Raw genomic sequence first — 17,760 nt, 5'->3', positions numbered from 1 at the left:
CTTGTATCGGTATTCTTTTGCCAGCCGCTTCTATAACATGCAGAAAGTCCCGCCAACTGTCGACGACTATGCAACTTGCACCAAGAAAGGGACAGGAAAGAAAGAAGGACAGCGACCGAGAACGGTCGGTTGCCGAACGCCTTGTATTTCGAAATGCACGACGTTTAACGACAGCGCTGCCGCCTCGAACCCGCTGGAACTACAATGCACGCATCTCGGACGCTGAGGCCCGTCGCATGGATCGTAGCACTGGCTGTACCCTTTCTGGTGAGATTTGCATATCGATTGGATCAAATTGGGCATGCCTACGATAAGCCACACAACGCGTTACATTAAGTGTAGCGAAAACGATGAGGGAACGAATGCAGACTAGGCAGATACACACTGTTAGGTTACAATACCCATTATCCTAAGCGCGACCACGTGTTCTATAGTGCTAGCGGCCTTATAATTGGCGCAGTCGACAGGAAGATGTGACTGCGCATGCGCAACACAACCCAGAACATGCTCTGATCTTACTAAAGATTAACGGATGAAAAGATTTATAGCAGGCTCCAAGTGGAACGAGCAGATGTGCTGGAATAGTATACCCCTTTTCGTGCTTTAAAAATGTGCACTGTGCTGCGCATGCCCAGTTAGTTCATCCTGTCGACTGCGCCAGTTAAACCGCGCGAATCGAACGTCGAATTACTTCTGCATGATCGTTCGTACGATTCGCTTTATTCCTACAAAAACTCAAGCGAGCGAGGAAATGGAGCGTGCAGTGTATAATTTTACAATAACGGAGCCTATGTTGAGTAAGTGGAGAGTATCTCGTCAGCGATGGTGTTGTAGCAGCTTCTTAATTAATTCGCTCTAGTCGTTATACTCAACACTTTAGAACATAACGCAGAAAAGGTAAGAATTTGACAAAGAGGGTAAGCAAATGTGTATGAACTAACGCAAAGGAACCGGAAGTCTTGTAATGAGTTAGTGAAAGAACTGGAATAGGTTAACTTGTCATTAGCGAAACAACCCAAATGGTTTTAAAAAGCACTCCGGGGAAATCTTTACAAACGCATTAAGCGTGCATCTTCATAGAAATATTCTCAGGACGACAACATGAAGGTGACGCGACGTTAACGTTCACCATGAGCTGCGATTCCCTTTACCTATAGTATGTGGCACTGCCATGGAGTGATCGAACAAGTGATTACAGAATGACTTAAACGTATTAAAGCCCAAATATTGCACTCTACGACAATAGCGATGCGTCATTGTCTGTTAAACACACAGCAGACAGCACCGAACAGATCATCCGGAAATTGCCGTTGAAGCAGCGCCGCTGAGGCGATGATTTCGTATTTTTGGACGTGCACTATTGCAGCTTTTCCTCCGTCTAAGCACGGGATCCCGGTACCGTGCTCTATCGCGCCCGGTCTCGTCAAGTCATAAATGTAGTATTGGCACATTACGTCCCAGCGGTTACAGACATGTACCTGATCAGTTTCAATGTTCTTCAATTTTTCAAATTCAAAAATTTCGGAGGCAGACTCTGGAGGGTTTGCGGAGGCACCCGTGAGGCCATGCATGCGGAGCATGCTTTGTTAAATATGCCACCACGTGTGCATTATTGTTTCTTGACGGCTCAGAAGAATTAGCCTAGATAAAGATTATATATATATATATATATATATATATATATATATATATATATATATATATATAGTAGAACTTTGAAGATGGTAGAGAACACAAGAGAAGAAAAACTTCGAACAAGGTAAAAGCACGATTGTGGCCTACGTTTCAGCAAAGAGAACTTGCTCCAAGTTTTCTTTGCTGAAACGTAGGCCACAATCGTGCTTTTACCTTGTTCGAAGTTTTTCTTCTCTTGTGTTCTCTACCATCTTCAAAGTTCTACTATATATATATATATATATATATATATATATATATATATATATATATATATATATATACATGACACAACATCCCAAAAGTTGGTCCTCCCGATGGCGTTCTCGCTGATACCCCAGTCCTGGCTTCGAGGTGCGCGATGAGTTAAGAAGCTAATCTATTCGGAAGCCAACATCAATTGGGAAGCGAATTTCAAGTCAAGCTTCCCCGTCTCTCAGAATAACAAGATTCATTATTTTTCTAAATATCGTTACCTTCTATCCTCAAATTTTCTAGTACAAGCACGTAGCCAAAAACTGTGAATTTCAATTATAAACAAACTATTGTTAGTTACCTTATTTACTCTGTTATAAGCACCCCATTTTTTTCCACGATCACGATGCCGAAAGGTAGGGGGTGCTTAGATCCGAAAAACCTAAATTCCTCCCGCTCCCTGGCACTTTTTTCTCATATTTCGATGAGAAGGGCGCACGGAATAATGTTTTGTCTGGCAAACATTAAAAAGAAACATAGGTACAGGCAGTGAATCCACCGCTAACACCGGATACTCAGTCACCGGCACTACCTCTCGAGTCGGCTGTGCCACTCGGGCCGCCGCTCATAGTATCCCCCAGCGGGTGGTCTTCTGTTCCGCTAAAGTGGTTTTATAACTGAAAGCTTCATAATTGATTTGGCCACAACGTCAACTCAAGCCCACTTCCACGTGTCTGAAATCCACCTTGCGATGATTGCTTAGGGAAGTGGGTGCTTAGATTCGCATGCAAACTTTTTTTCCCATTTTTTTTCCCGAAAGTAGGAGACGGTGCTTAGAATCGCGAAATTGCGGTATTTATCTCGTAGTAGCATATTTTATTGAACTAGACGGCTCTGTGGTCGTTCGAATCGTATGGAGCAAGTGTAGCTATTATAATTCCTTTAAAAAGGCATTGTGCGACTAGTTAATCATTTGTTACGTTTCACGTGTTACTCCCCCCTCCCCTATGTAATATCCTCCTGCGAGAAGACCTTTGGGGGTATTCTGAATAAATAAATAAACATAAACCTACGTGAAACTCAGAACAAAATTTCGGTCGCATTCACCCATTTTTTAACATTTGCTTTAGTTTCAGTTTTTTTTTTCGGTACATGACCTGCGACTTCTCTTTGCAGTTTCTATACATCGAAAGCGGAAAGAGTGCAGGTAAGCATTTACAATTTACGATGAATAATCTCGCATGTGTCTTCTGTACCTATTGACGAGCCGCGGCCCCTTAGACAGTTTCCTGCCTATAAGTTCGCAAGGGTCGAAAATTGACGCAGTTCTGCTGTGAATGATAGCTTTCGAAGACTGGTATTACTGCAGGGTTACGGGATATATACATATAATTTTTTGCCGGCTAAACATGTTTCGCGACCAAGTAGTTCGACCGGGTTTCTGAACTAAATTGCTGTCAAGTGAAAAGGTGGGAACAGAGCACATGTTGACGAAGGACGGACAGAATCACACGGCACAAGCGCTGCGGTGTGTGCTTCTGGCCGTCCTTCGTCAACATGTGCACTGTTCCGACCTCTGATTGCACACCCAACTGGCCCAACATGGTACCTTTTTTCTGAGAGGTAAGCGTGTTTAGTAAACGTGTCTATCATTATCGCTAGACACTGCCAACCTATTTTTACGTTACCTTAGGGCAAACGAAACCAAATATCCCGCATGTAACCCAACTACAAAAAAAAAAAGCATTTACACACGCATGCACGCAAGCATGCACTCAAACTAAGATCGAAGCGATCGCTGTCAATTCTGCCAGTTCTTGTACGTGTTGGTACTATCACGGCGCAATTGATATGATGAATCACTGGCAGCTACGCTAATCTAAACTCCACAGATCATGCAAGTTGAGAGTCAAATGCATATCTGATTAACTGTCCCCGTGCGTCGCCTCGGGTGTCATCGTTCAACTGGTAAATTCATGAAAAAATATTTATGAAAAAAGCCATGGTGTACCTGTTAACATTAGCAGCCAGCGTCATGTCACTTTACGCGGTGACACATGCCAATCCCGAATACTAGTATACAGGAAGACGACAGCAAAAATTATTACATGTGACAACAAATTCTGAAGGTCATGTCATTATCCATGCAATAACTACTTTTTCATTCCCGGCTATTAAGATTTGGAACGAAATTCCTGAGCATACAAGCTAAAGGAACAAGGCTAGGCCACCAACTTAGAAACTGGTGTGTTTGGATTGAAAATAAAAACAATTCAAGGACGGAACCATTCATGCGGTGGCGGATTACCTCAGAGAAGCTTTTTTAGTTTCACTGTCTCGCAGATATCTAAAAAAAAAACAGGATTGACCGGGGCGTAGTCCAGAGGACTGCAACAATCTGCTCCGTCTTGCCGGCTGGCGGTGTCCACGCGATCTGCGGCGGGAGCGGCTGTGTCGCGTTCGACGTCAAACTCTTCCCCAGTGTCCCTAGATAAGCTACAGAGTACCGTCACTGAGGCAGGCAAGTGAACAACGGCGGCCATTTTATTGCTTATCAGTGTAGCCAGATTGTCGCTTTTGTGGCCTCACCGCTAACTTGGACGAGGTCATTTGTAAACAACACTGCCGAAGACACGGCAACACGGCATCTGCGGACACGCTTCCGCATCTGATATGCTGCAAAGCGCCTTATCTTTGATTCGCATTCGGAACGACGCCAAACGCGCGCAACCGCAGAACAGAGGACAAGCTGAGAATGCCACAGTTGACCGACAGTAAACGCATAAATAACAAAATGGCAGCGCCCATGAACCGTCGCAGTGTAAACAAGTGTCACGTGATGGGAACTGACCAATGATCACGGCGGCGGCACGGAACTGTAAGAGAAAAGAGTGCCGATGCTCTATAACCTTATCTAGTGACACTACTCTTCCCCTTCCTCACGTTGCTGCTTCTGCAGCGCCGCACCCTCTCTCCCTCTCTGAAACTCCAATGCAGCTGGTAAAGTGTTTGTCGGGGCTAGTAGGTGTTGGTCGTCCGTGGATGTCGATTTGGATGGATAAACTCGCATTTCAACCTCATGTGCCGCATAGTTTCTGTTTATTTTCCGCAGACCACGCATACCTCATCATTTTGCGAATACTTCCCCACAAAGCTTTTAGTTCGCAAGCAACCTGCTCTAGCCTCAAAAAGCTAAGTACTGCCATTTGAATTAGCATAGCGATTTTCTTTTCTGATGCTTGATTTCTCTGCCCTGTACATCTGTAATGACGTTTTAGCGTCCATTTTTTCTCTCCATTTATTCGTTTATATCTGCCGTGCTTCTTTTTTGGTTACCGTGGCTGTTTTTGATTCTCCACAGTTCTTTCTGTATTTCATCGTTAGCATTATAGTCTTCCTTAGCCACTGTGTGTCCACGCTTTTCATGGGTATGAACTTAAAAACTTTAGCTGTCCACCTACATTGATTCCTTGCTCTCAACCTCCTCTCAAAACATATTTTACTCTGCGCTTCTCCAACTTCAAACGACGCCCAGCCCGTATCTCCCTGCACTGCTTCGTTAGTTGTTTTACCATGGGCTTCCAAGGCCAAACGGCCAACCGTTCCATGGCTCACTTCAAGGCATGCTAGAGCGTAAGCAGAGTACTGCATTCGCAAATGTGAGGCCCGGAGCCATTACTGTTTCCACATCCCTCCCAGTACTTAATATTTCTTATACCTCCACAGAGCTGTATGCTTTATTATAGCCGCGTTTCGCTTTCCTTTGCCCCTAATTTGCTCCTCGTGAGTTCTTAAGGCTACAGAGGCTACGATTATGCGGTCAAGGCTACAGAGCCGAGCCACGCCGTTCCGATGAGCAGCAGGAGATATTGCAACAAAAATAATTGGATGGCTGTAATCTAAGCAATAAAAAAATTATAGTTTTTATGTTTCAGCCCTGGATTGATAACGACAATAAATTACTAGCCCGGATATATGAATCAGACTATTATTTTTCAGTTTTTCTGATTTTTGCATTGGTTGCGGTCTTCGCCACTGGAGTCGCATAGGTTCTCTTCAGAAAAAAAAAAAGTATAGCCTATTCGTCGACGGCCTTCGGTAGCTTGCCGCTTCATTGTCCGCATTTGAGTTTTAAAAAGTTTAAGTTGCAAACGCTGTCAAAACAAACGAATCAAGTAGTTTGCCAAGTGCACGCTAAAGTGAAACTGATGAAACCTGCCCTCTCCGTCGGTTACGCAATTCTTTCGGCTAGCCAACTTGCCCGCGTAAGCCAGTGTGTGCGTAAGCGTGTGTTCGTGCTGCTTGTTCGGTATACTGCGCCCGGGCTAAGTAAGCACGCTACACATGTCGGTGGTGCTTCGCAGTTTTGGGCTCCAGAAGAGTTTGCAAATGAGTGCGTGCCCTCAAAACTGCAGGGCTGATAAAATTCACTTCCCTCCTGGATGATACAAAGTGGGCCGGTGTCGGCCACGGTCGCACCGAGTTCTCCAGTCAAAGAGTTGCTGTGTTTTCAAACAAACGAAGCGCGCGTAAGGAGACGCCAATATGTCTGCTTGCTGGGTGATCTCATGCGAAGAAATGAACTGTGGCGAATGCGTGTCGGTCACGCCGTAGCTGAAACCGAAACCAGTTTGTCGGGAACAACTTTGGCGCAGTAAAACAGAGCAGTTAGCTCCCCCTTCGCCCTCCCCCGTAGCTTTCTCTCCGTTGCCACAGAAACTTGGCTGTGACTATAGTAAAGCCTCCTTCCACAAAGATTCGGCGAGTGCGTTTTTGTTCTCGGGCGAGAAAGAAATATACGGAACCCTAGCCGAACACATGGGCATGTATGCAGGTAAAGTGTGGCCTAAGAGCTGGAAGAGGAGGAGGTAAATAAGTAATAATTGCCGTCGTCGTCGTCGTCGTATCGTCGTCGTATAGTAGTAGTAGTAGTAGTAGTAGTAGTAGTAGTTGTAGTTGTTGTTGTAGTAGTTGTTGTTGTAGTAGTAGTTGTAGTTGTTGTTGTAGTAGTTGTTGTTGTAGTTGTTGTCGTAGTAGTTGTAGTTGTTAAAGTAGTTGTTGTAGTTGTAGCTGTAGTAGTTGTTGTAGTAGTTGTAGTAGTTGTTGTTGTAGTTATTGTAGTAGTTGTAGTAGTAGTAGTAGTCGTAGTAGTTGTTGTAGTAGTAGTAGTAGTAGTAGCTGTTGTTGTTTTCACTGAAGGACTCAAATAAACAGTCCAGTAACTTTCGCACCAGTGCCACGTGTTCTTTCAGGGGTATGTAGGAGGATTTGGAAACTCGGGAATCGGGTATTTGTGGGGAAGAGGTGGATGCGGTGTTCAATCATAAGCTGCGTTCGGACACCGCCTCACCCCCTTTCTTCACGCCCATAGTCAGCGAAAAGCAGACAAATAATGCATTTCGCGCACTCAGAAAATCGCCTTGTTAATAAGCTTTCAATTTTCATTTTACGCCAAAGCTGACATGCCGATAGTATTTTTAACCATGCCACCTCGGTTTGTTCGGCAGAAATTTTCAACCTGGACGTGGCCTACGAAAAATATGCAAAACAACAAGCCAAAGTACACGGCGTTAAAGTGCTGTGGACCGACTGCTGGTACAACCGCACGGAAATGAAAACGAAACCTTTGTACTCACCGTAAGTAGATACTATACCCAAAATAGACTGGAACACATTCTTTTGAAAGAGGAGAGTAAAAAAAATGTGGTTGATTCTTGTTTCATAGGAATCGGCAACACGAAAGTGAAATGTGCCTTCACGGGAGCATTTGATTGTTTATTGTGCATCGATATGAACTTGCACGTCACTATTTATATCTCGTCGGTATGGCAGCGTTAGACGCACCAACATTAGACACTGGATTGCACGGTCAGGAGCATTGCGTAAATACGATTGAAACCCCCAAGCGCTCGCAAACCGTGCGAACAAAACCGAATGGGTTGTCAGCGAACCGTTTGGGGAAGACGTACGGTCCGCTGCAGCGAATGGAGCATGCTTTGCGGGTCGGCAGCAGTCTTGAGGGTGTGCTTGGAGAGCGACGTTCTGCAGGTATACGGCAAAGGTCCGACCACGTGACATTGGTCCTGCTCCGTGGCGTGTACGCCAGACGCTTGCGTCGCGACGAGCTTTTACAGCAAAACTGCATCCTTTTTTACAGCATCCTTTTTTACAGCATCCTTTTTTACAGCAAAACTGCATACGTCTTAACCCCCAACGGTTTCGCCTCCGTGGGCAAAGACGCCAGGGCGCCAAGGCCTCAGACACCGAGCGCATGCGTTCGGACAATCAGGCATGCAGCATAGAGCTCAGAATTCGTTTAACGGAACCACAAACAAGAATCGAAACCGCGAAGCCTTCTCTGCCTCACTGATTGAGTTATTCGTCCGAGTAAAACACGCTGCAGGAAAGCCAACTCTACCCAATGGTTTTCAGAATACGACGACGACGACGATGATGATAAGAGAAGGCACATCAAGCGCCTCCAGAGAAAAACGTTTGAAAAATAGTGTTGTGCCTCTTTCTCTCATTGACACCGCCACCCTCTCCACTCTAAAAGCCAAGCTAAAAGCCCGTTCTACATGGTGCGATTTTCTCTGCGAATTCGCAGATGCGGCGCCGCTCGTGCGGCAAAACGGCCTTTTTTCGTTGATGCGGCGAAGTGCCAAATGTTTGGAATGGTCGACCATATCCCCCGCGAACGCCGCTCGTGCGGCCGGACCTGCGCCCGATAGGAACACACCTAGGCACCATCTGCACGCTTAGCAACCAGATGGCGTTGCTTGTACACGCGCGGCGTAAGCGCGGGTGCACCGAAACAAACGCACGCGCGTTCAGAACACGATGTCGCGCGCCGTTTTCATCGACTGCTTAATCGGTATCCGCGCAAGTGGCGGACATCCCAACAGGGAACAAGTACAGAAGAACCCAACAAGAACCGGCCGATGTAAACCGAGGTGTGCTAGGCGCGCACAACAGGCGAGCCCAGGGTTGCTTGCTGTGTTTGTCTTCACTGCTATGTGTGCGTATATTGATAAATAATTAACGATTGTTCTGTGAAACCGCAGATAAACTCAGAGTCTGAAACAACTTGCCCAGAAAGCACAATAACAATTGTTTTTAAAAATCACAACTTTACCTTGTGGCAGACTTATTTTGTCTGCAGACAATGTGCTCCGAAATGCGAAGATCGTGACGTTCGCAGGCCACGCAGACGACATTTCCAGGCATTGCGAACTTCGCGAGTGCGAATGTTCGTTCCACCGAATTCGCAGACTAAAAACGCACATGTAGCACGGGCATATCTCTGCGCGGTCTCCACTGTATTTTCGTGCTGCGCTACCGCTCGTTCTGTTACCGAAAGATGCGTATGGACGAAGAAAATTGCCGACAAGCACCATTTATTCATCAATCAAAAATAACTTTGCCAAACACCCGAATCAATCCACAAAATGACGATGCCGCATTCATGTTTTGCAGGTACCAGATAACAGTACAAGCCGGCCGCTTCAACCTGGGCGAAGTTACAAGCACTGTACAGGCGCCTACAGCCGTTTACAAGCACAAATACATTAATAGGCAGGGAAACCCTATAAAGGCCACATTCAAACAATCCAAGACTCTCGCCCAAACTACGAGCACGAGCTTAATAAACGGATTCGAGTGCAACATCACGGGAAGCCTAACAGCGACCATCAAAAAGGTCGTCAGTATAGGCGCTGGCTTCGCCCTCAACTTCTACGTCCACCGAACAAACACCGAAACCAATGTGACAACGAAAACTATCGAAGTAGACATAGGGATAACCGTGCGCCCCAAGTGTGAAGTGACCGTCGAGTGGCAAGTAACCAACATCAAAAAGGTAAGGAGGCGCCTCCCAGACTTCTTTTTTTTTATTACGTATGCGGTTGAGTGGTGTGTATTGTGTGTGTACGCTACGATGAACTCGGGGACTCTATTACTGTTACAGGCTGCACTTCAGGTACAGGGAACATTCAATTGTGTAATACAGGTTCCTGATTCAAAAGTAATATTTCAACACAAATAGCGGAACAATTCCGGTTTTCAAAGTAAATATGCCGAGAACATAGCAGCGATGAGCGGGGGGTTATGGCACGTGAAGCTAGTCGATAAAAATCGCCAAAACGAAGCCTGTCGACGCAAAACCTCGGCCACTAAAATCAACACAGCTAGATACATTAGAAGAGTGATTGCGAATCACCAAAATAAAGGCCAAGTGCTGGAAGCTCCCCTAAAGGAACCCTGCAACACTTTCGATAAGCGCCTTCACTCTTTCCTTCGCATCTGGAACCACTGCCAAAGCTACGCCAGCACAGAGCGGCACTGCGTGATTTGCTCACCGCACCAGATACGCCTTCCATTTCTGCTTTGTTGTTGTGGCTTTTTTTTAATGTTGCTATCGAAAAGCGTTCAATGCTGCAACTGAAGGAAAACCGGACAACAGCCGCTACATGGCCTCCGTGACGTAATTCGGGCCGTCGAAGTACATCAAGACCGGGAAAGAGAGAAAAATATTTCGAGCGAGTTTATCTTAAGTTTAAGTTATCTGATGGGCATAGAGCAGTAATTTATGGCTGAGGTACTTCGCGACCCGCTAATCTAAGTACTGGAATTGTTGGATGACTACGCTCTGCAAGCATTTAGGATTTCAAAAAAAGTTGAAAAAAGTGTTGCAGGGTCCCTTTAAACAAATAAACAGCGCAAAGCAATGGAAAGCTAAAAAGAGAATACGAACATACGAACATACACAGCGCATTGTCTGTTCGTATTCTTTTTTCTGTCTTCCGCTGTTTAGCGTTGTTTCTTCGTTTAAAAGGGCCACGCAGACAAAATGCAAGTTTGGTGGATTTGAAAGATTGCCTCGTTAGATTTATACTGACACCACTTCTACCGTAAACACCGCCGAAATAAGCTATATTATTAGGAAAAAAGAGAGTGGCCATGCGACTGACTCATTTCCCGCACTTGAAGCTATGACGTATTATGAGCATCTGAGCGACTACTGGCTGAGACCGGCAAAAGCAAACGCAAGTTACACAGGGCTTCTAAGAGCGCAGAATGAGTCCTTCGCGCTTAAAATTAATGCGCATTATTTTTATAGCAGTAACAATGGTGGGGTAAACAATGGAAATTACGAACGCGCACGTAAACAAAAATTAGAAGCCGTTCCACTCAATGTGAAAGCTGTCGGAAATGCAGAGCAGTGATTCGCCATAGTGACCTGTACCGCCGTTATCCGCTTACTGCTACCACCCCATGCAATTCAAATTTCCCGCCTTCGCAGTGCTCGCGCGCCCCCTGCCTGAAACTGCGCCAGCGGGAGTTCTGTTCTCTTTGTTCTTTTCTCCCCGCACGTGCCGGCGTTGCACTTCCATCGTAATTGGGCCCATCTCCCCGCGAGGGGGACTCGAGTAAATGCGTCGCATAGGGGGTGGGGGTATTGCGTTAACGTTTGGTGTTTGGGGAGTTGGTGGTATGCGTTGTATCAGCAGCTTCTTGACGTAGTTTGAATGAGTCAAGGATATAAGGCGCGTTCGTAGCCTCCCATTCCGTGTCGGCTTTGTGGCGCAGTGGGTAGAGCACCATGTACATTGCGTTCCGCCCGCAGGGTCGAGGGATCGAAACCAGGCGCCGGATAGTATTTTTTTTTATATAGTGTAGGGGGAGGTGTGCGGACTACGACTACGGAGGTCAACGCGGGTGACATCGTGAGTTACTGAAATGCTCTGCATTTAATAGAAGTAGTGGTGCGCACTGCGCGCACTTTGCTTGTTATGTCCGCACAGCTGTCCGTTCCGTTGCGCTTACACGGGCCAACCGGCATAAGCTACGTTGTCTTCTGTGACTCTTTTTGTTGAAAATTCCCAATGGTTCACGAGACGAATACTATTTACCGTAACAAAAATTAGCCAGGCATAAATGCGGTCAAAAGCAAAGCGAGAGCGAACAACGGTCTTGAGCAGTATTGTGGCACCATCTAGGAGGACTGACGGGAAAGAAGGTGTTCCGCCCACGGCCGCACTCGACTCTCCTCCTCCCGAGTTCCCCTTAGCGCGGGAGGAGGAGGGTCGAGTCCGGCCGTGTCCGCCGTTCGCTGCAGCTCTGGTCGGCATACCTGTATACGTTATCGCAGACGTCACGAAACACACCGTTTAGCCGGGGAATTGAAATTTTGGCTAAAATTGTTTGATTTCTCCCTGAATAAAGCATCGTTTGCGGTCTGACAAGTACTGCGGGCACTATAAAATACCAAAACTTCCGAATAAAACAAACTTGCATTTCGTCAGCATGGCGCCTTTAAAGGGGCTATGTAACACTTACCGCCAAATACTCCGACTGTATTTTGGAGTAAAGCCTATTGTGCCAGAAATCTCCTCCCGCAAGAATGATAAAATGCCGTTCACTACAACCGGAGCTACGCGAGATGAAAAATTAGTAGTGGCTTAGCTCTGCTATGCCAGCCTATAGCGTGAGCTAAGGTTCAGCAATCCAGTCCAATCCAGTCCAGTCCAGTCCAGTCCAGTCCAGTCCAATCCAATCCAATCCAATCCAATCCAATCCAGTCCAGTCCAGTCCAGTCCAGTCCAGTCCAGTCCAATTCAGTCAAATCCAGTCCAGTCCAGTCCTGTCCAGTCACTGCTCCTCCCGCATGCTCAGCACGGCTTTTCACGATCCACGCGAAACGGCTATCAAGCGGCTCCGGTGCAGCGTCAGACTTGGCTACTGCGCAATTGAGGCGCACACCTTGGCACGCGCCGGCGCCAGTGCGTCTGCCACGGCTATGACGCAACACAATCCAACACAATCCCCTTTAATCCAATCCAATTCAAATCCAAGCCAAGCGAAGCCAAGGCAAGGCAATCCAATCCAATCCAATCCAATCCAATGCCCATCGCTCTTGCGCAGAACGGCCCTTTACGGCACACGCGAAACTGCTCAACCTCGGCCAGTGTAGCTTACGCTACAAAAATCGCGCATAACCGTTCCCTCTCAACTCAACCGAGGACTACGCGACGAAAGGTGCCCGCTCTCTCACGGGGAAGGGGCGGCTCGTGGCGTTCTGTTAAGTGGCCTTCAATATATCACAGCCCGGTGAGTTTTAAGTGCAGAGCACTTTAGGCGCTCGCCTTGTCGTCCTAGCTCGCTCAAGGACTCAAGCTCGCTCGCTGTCGACCAAGCATATCGCCACGGCGTTACGGTGTAGCCTGTCATGGTCCCTTCGCCGCTGCATTACAGGGGTGCATAATGAGGAAAACTGAAGAGAGCGCGGTTGGTTTTTTTGCGTATTGCACAGCGGTTTACGAGCTTATTATAAGCTTCACGTGCACGTGTAATATTTGGCTCAGGTATTCCTGGCTGTGGAATCTAAACGTCGTGCAGATTTATTAGCACTGCTGAAAAAGTGTTGCAGGGTCCTTTTAAGACGCGCCATCTCTTCCAATCTTCCATTTCAGAAACACCCCATACAAATCATGTTAACATAACACAGAGGTGAGAAAATTCCGTGGACCGAACAATTCTTGGTTGATTGTAAAGAATAGACGAAAGCATGGTTTTAGTGCCGTGAAGGGTTCTAACGTCTCCTCCAGGGCTTTCCTGCATGGTTCTATTAGTCATTAAATTTTCTGCTAGCTCCTGTCGGTTGTTGTTATTACGTATATCAAGGAGAAATTCGCCTTAATTTTAACTGTGGTATTATAATGAAACTCAGCTAATTTACTATTAACTAAATAGAAAAGTATCTGGGGCATGTACGATAGAGAGGGAAGGAAGCGAGAGTACACGGAACGTATAAAACTAAGAAATAAATTTTTGTTTCGCGCTCCTTTCTTGCATTACAATGCACTGACAATGAAAACTTTGCCTCTTAACAAATGCCGACCATACAATAACACTAGTATTACGAGCGCTTTCATCGCGTGCGGTGCTGCGTTGTTCGTTTTTCAACATCGGCAACGCTCGACACAGCACAATTTTTTTCCATTGTCCGCATGCTATCAGTAACTCAGTTTGCTTAGTGACGAACCCAAAATTTCATATATTGCGAAAAGGCACATTCGGGTTTAAAGGGGTGAACAGGGATAAATAAGGAAGGCCCGGCAATGAATTGTCGCATATGTATATCAACCAACTGACTTTTGCGCACGGGGATATGGAACTACTACTAAAACGTTTCTTTCAACTCGAAATAGAATTGCGCTTCCCGAACAGACACGTGAGCTGTGAAACATCAAGTAGTGGAGCGCTACAGATTAATTTCGACAACTTGGAAATAATCAGGGCGGACTCGAAACCCGGGCACACGGACGTTTCCATTTTTCAGCTCCGTCAGGAAAGCAGCCTCCGATGACACGTACCGGACCCGCGTTCATGTGCTCAGCAGCGTCCTCAACCCACACTAAATTCTAGTGCACTATAATTAGCCATTAACCCACCGCCACGGTTGACTTGTTTCTTTCTATTTGACCACAGATTCATTTTGTAAACGTAGTATTCTTTCTGTCTGTCCTGGTGAACTGTACGGTGGTAATTGCAACACGCATTCTAAAGGAGCCTTCTTTCATGCGACGTGCTACAACGCCAGTAGTAGTGCACATGAAATTATATCATACATCAAACATTCATTTTCTGTCTAAGATGTCCGACGTAAGAAAAAGAAAAACAATACAAGTCATTCGGACTGCAGGTTGCACTGGGCATTCTCGATTAACCAGTCTTGGATAGTCCGCGGGCAGTCCGAGGACTGCTTTCGGACTTCGGGTAGTCTAGAAATACACGGGGAAATCGAGCGCTGGGTCACGCCCCGGGCCGCCCGATGACAATCGGGGACTGATAATCGAGGAGGCCGGCCATTGATAAAAGATAACACGCCGTCATGCAGCAGCTAATCCCCTTTCACTGCACTCAGGAACGCTCGTGGACCATGGACATGATGGCCTCCGGCTACTGCGCCAAGTACTTCGATCGACCGGTGAAGGGCACGAATCTACACTTCACACCCATCAGGTTTCTCGGATATACAGACAAAAGGCTCACCGTTCTAAGCAGCAAGCATCCGGGCACAGTGAGCTACACCAGCAAGGGCATCCTCAGCTCGGTCGAGACGTACGACCACAACGTCGTCATTACCGAATCGTGCAACGGTAGCAGTGCCAGGATAAATGAAATGGCGTCGCACAAGTACCCAACGAAAGGAAAGCCTTATAAACCACCCAAGCACCGGAATAACGTAAGCTGAAGCAGAGTTGTGAAGCGCGATACAAAGGGGTTTTGTTTTTTCACAGGGTCATTCCGGGCGAAATAAATAAAAAAATCTGTACATACCGAAAGTGCAATAAAATTCGGACAACGCCATCATTCCGCCAAGAACTTGAATGCCTGCAGTGTGTATGCGCGCACGCAACGAGCCACACACGAGTTGATCACGACTGTTGCGATAAAAATGTGTACAAAATCAGAGAGTAGTCTATTTTATTTATTTATTCATACTGCAATCCCCATTACAGAGATTTTAGCAGGGTGGTTACAGACATAGTTTTTACAATGTTGGCACTCTAGAATGCATAAAACAAAACAAAAAATAGAACATCAAGATGTGAATAATCAGGTCAAATGTGCTGCAAACAACAATACGGACTAACGTCTACTAACTAACACTACTAATAAGGACTACTAATAAGGACTACTAACAATAAGGACTAACGTCTACTAACGTGCAAGCATTCTTACGCCGCTTGCTTGTCTTCATGCGCGTTTTTTTTTTCAGCCAGATGAGTAGCCAAGTACGTTCGGTTAGTTTATTGTGTTTCTTTGTTTCGTTAAGCCAATTAATGGTGCACACTTACGCTATTGCAGCGATTGAATGATTCAACTTCGCCAATTAGGTATTTTTGTGCGGATGAAGGGCACAGTGCGCGGTTCGTCCATTTAGACAATTTTTTTTCGGTGTTGCCGTCGTTCTTTTCAGGGATTTTTAAAATCTTCTGGCCCTTTTTTGTGAAGGAAGTGTACGTTACATAGCCCCGTATGACGTCAGGTTGTTAAAGAAATAAAATTTATTGGAGCAAATTTGTGTCCCCCCCATAAAGTAGAGAAACACAAGCGTCGAGAAGTATCAGCTAGGTGACCTGCTCAGACGAACGTCGGCGAATCGAATGCCGCGGCGTCTGCTCTGCGCGCATTTATTTCAAGCGCTATCGTTTCTGCTAACACCGACTGTGGACTTGCTCAGATCTTAGAAACGCCCGAATGCAACACCTCCGAGGGGCAGGGTTCCGTCCTGGGGGACCCCAGATTTTACGCGTTGGATATGGGGACCCCAGTACCGACCTCTTCTTGGATTTTTGTGTGAAACAGGTGGAATGTTGTACCTTTAAAACTTCCTGTTATACCATTAAAAAACAAGAAAGATTGAGATAGAGAACCTTTTCGATCAAACAAGAACATTCCAAATTAGTGACTTTATAGCAAACACCCTTTCCCGACCAAAACATATGGCCGGTGAGGCTGACAAAAGGAGGAGGAAACACGCTCGGCCAGACACGGGTAACGAAACATAAATAAAAGAATAAGAAGGCGCGGTTCGCGGCAACATCTTTGATTTCTTGAGTTAATCTGTAGGATTCCATTAGTTTGTCTATAGAATTTATGTTATTTTATCTTTTAAAATTCTCTTCCACCATGTATCTCCATTTATTTTACTATTGGCGCTGAGATGCACGTATCTCCATTTATATTACTATATTACTATTGGCGCTGAGATGGTTAAGTGGCGCCCCCTGGCTCCTGACGTCATATTAGGGACTCGCGCTGCTGTTGTCTGTTACACTCCCCTTATGAGGGGCAGAAGTGCGTGTGCTAGAAATCGCCCGCTTTGATGCTCTAGTGCATTAAAAAGCGTACTTTCAGTAATTCAGTTATTTTGCCAGCTTCTGACACCTCTGAATAATTCCAAGCTGTATCTCGCATAAGTTTGCAACACATGAGAAGAGAGAGAACAACTTTTTTCAGAGATCGTGTGTAACTCGTCCTTTGTAGCTTAATTCTAAGGTTTCGCTCAGAGCTCCTCGACAAGCATTCAAGATGCGTAGTCTTCCTTCAAGTGTTTCTGAGATGCTCTTATGAAGACTCAACAGTCCGTAATGTTACGCACAAAGCAGCGGCACCCTACACGGGCGTCGCACAGCAGGAAATAAAAGGGCTGTCTTCTATTTCTTTCGTTGTTGTTGACTTGTATCAGATGAATGTTTTTTTTCTGTTCCCAGTGATGTAGTTTTTCTGCACTGTCGCAAATGACTTATTAGGAGGCTTAGGTATGTTTGGGAGGCTCACGAAGTTCGTGTGGATATTTTCTTCAGGCTGTATGGCATACATTCCCGTCTTCCAAAATTGCCTTACGTTACGGCTGCGAGCAAGAAGGTGCATGTCCGCAGCGTGCGTTGTTTATTCGTGTGCAAATACAATGAAACGGGTCGTGATACACTACAGCGAGACGGCACGGACGACGTTGTCCAAAGTACTCGAAGGCGGCTTTTGTGCCCCGATCTTCTATCGCAGCCATCGTTATCATAACAAACTGACTCTCAACCCGAACGGATTTGACATGAATACGGTGTTGAAGGCTTGACATACTTGCTAGTGAACGCAATAAATATATATACATCTACTGGTGTTCAGTATAACAAGAATTGAAACCGGTGAATATATCCGAGCTGTTGTGACTTCCTCTTTGTCATTCTTTGTAGCAGACGACGCCAGTCATCATCATTTCATTACGCTCGTCACGAGCTGCCGCATGCTTATGTGGTTGCGTCGGCTCGCGCCACTTTTTGCAGATTCCATTAAACAATTATTCCATCAAGACGTGTCGCTTTA

The 17,760-nt window shown here is 46.0% G+C and overlaps 1 protein-coding gene across 1 annotated transcript; it reads left to right on the top strand.

Annotated features, from left to right (window-relative positions):
• Window positions 1-15,227, top strand: LOC144177766 (uncharacterized). The gene is made up of 5 exons (XM_077705336.1): window positions 1-267; window positions 3,046-3,076; window positions 7,377-7,506; window positions 9,346-9,727; window positions 14,795-15,227. The coding sequence occupies exons 1-5, from the start codon at window positions 205-207 to the stop codon at window positions 15,122-15,124; spliced, it is 936 nt and encodes a 311-aa protein (XP_077561462.1). The 5' UTR covers window positions 1-204; the 3' UTR covers window positions 15,125-15,227.
• The last annotated feature ends 2,533 nt before the right edge of the window (window positions 15,228-17,760 follow it).

The sequence above is a fragment of the Haemaphysalis longicornis genome, unplaced genomic scaffold (assembly GCF_048455015.1).
Source record: "Haemaphysalis longicornis isolate Haplotype H1 unplaced genomic scaffold, Haemaphysalis longicornis Haplotype H1 scaffold_303, whole genome shotgun sequence".
NCBI classification, from domain to species: Eukaryota; Metazoa; Arthropoda; class Arachnida; order Ixodida; family Ixodidae; genus Haemaphysalis; species Haemaphysalis longicornis.
Note: the sequence above shows the minus strand (reverse complement) of the source record. Positions and strands in the feature narration are given on the sequence as shown.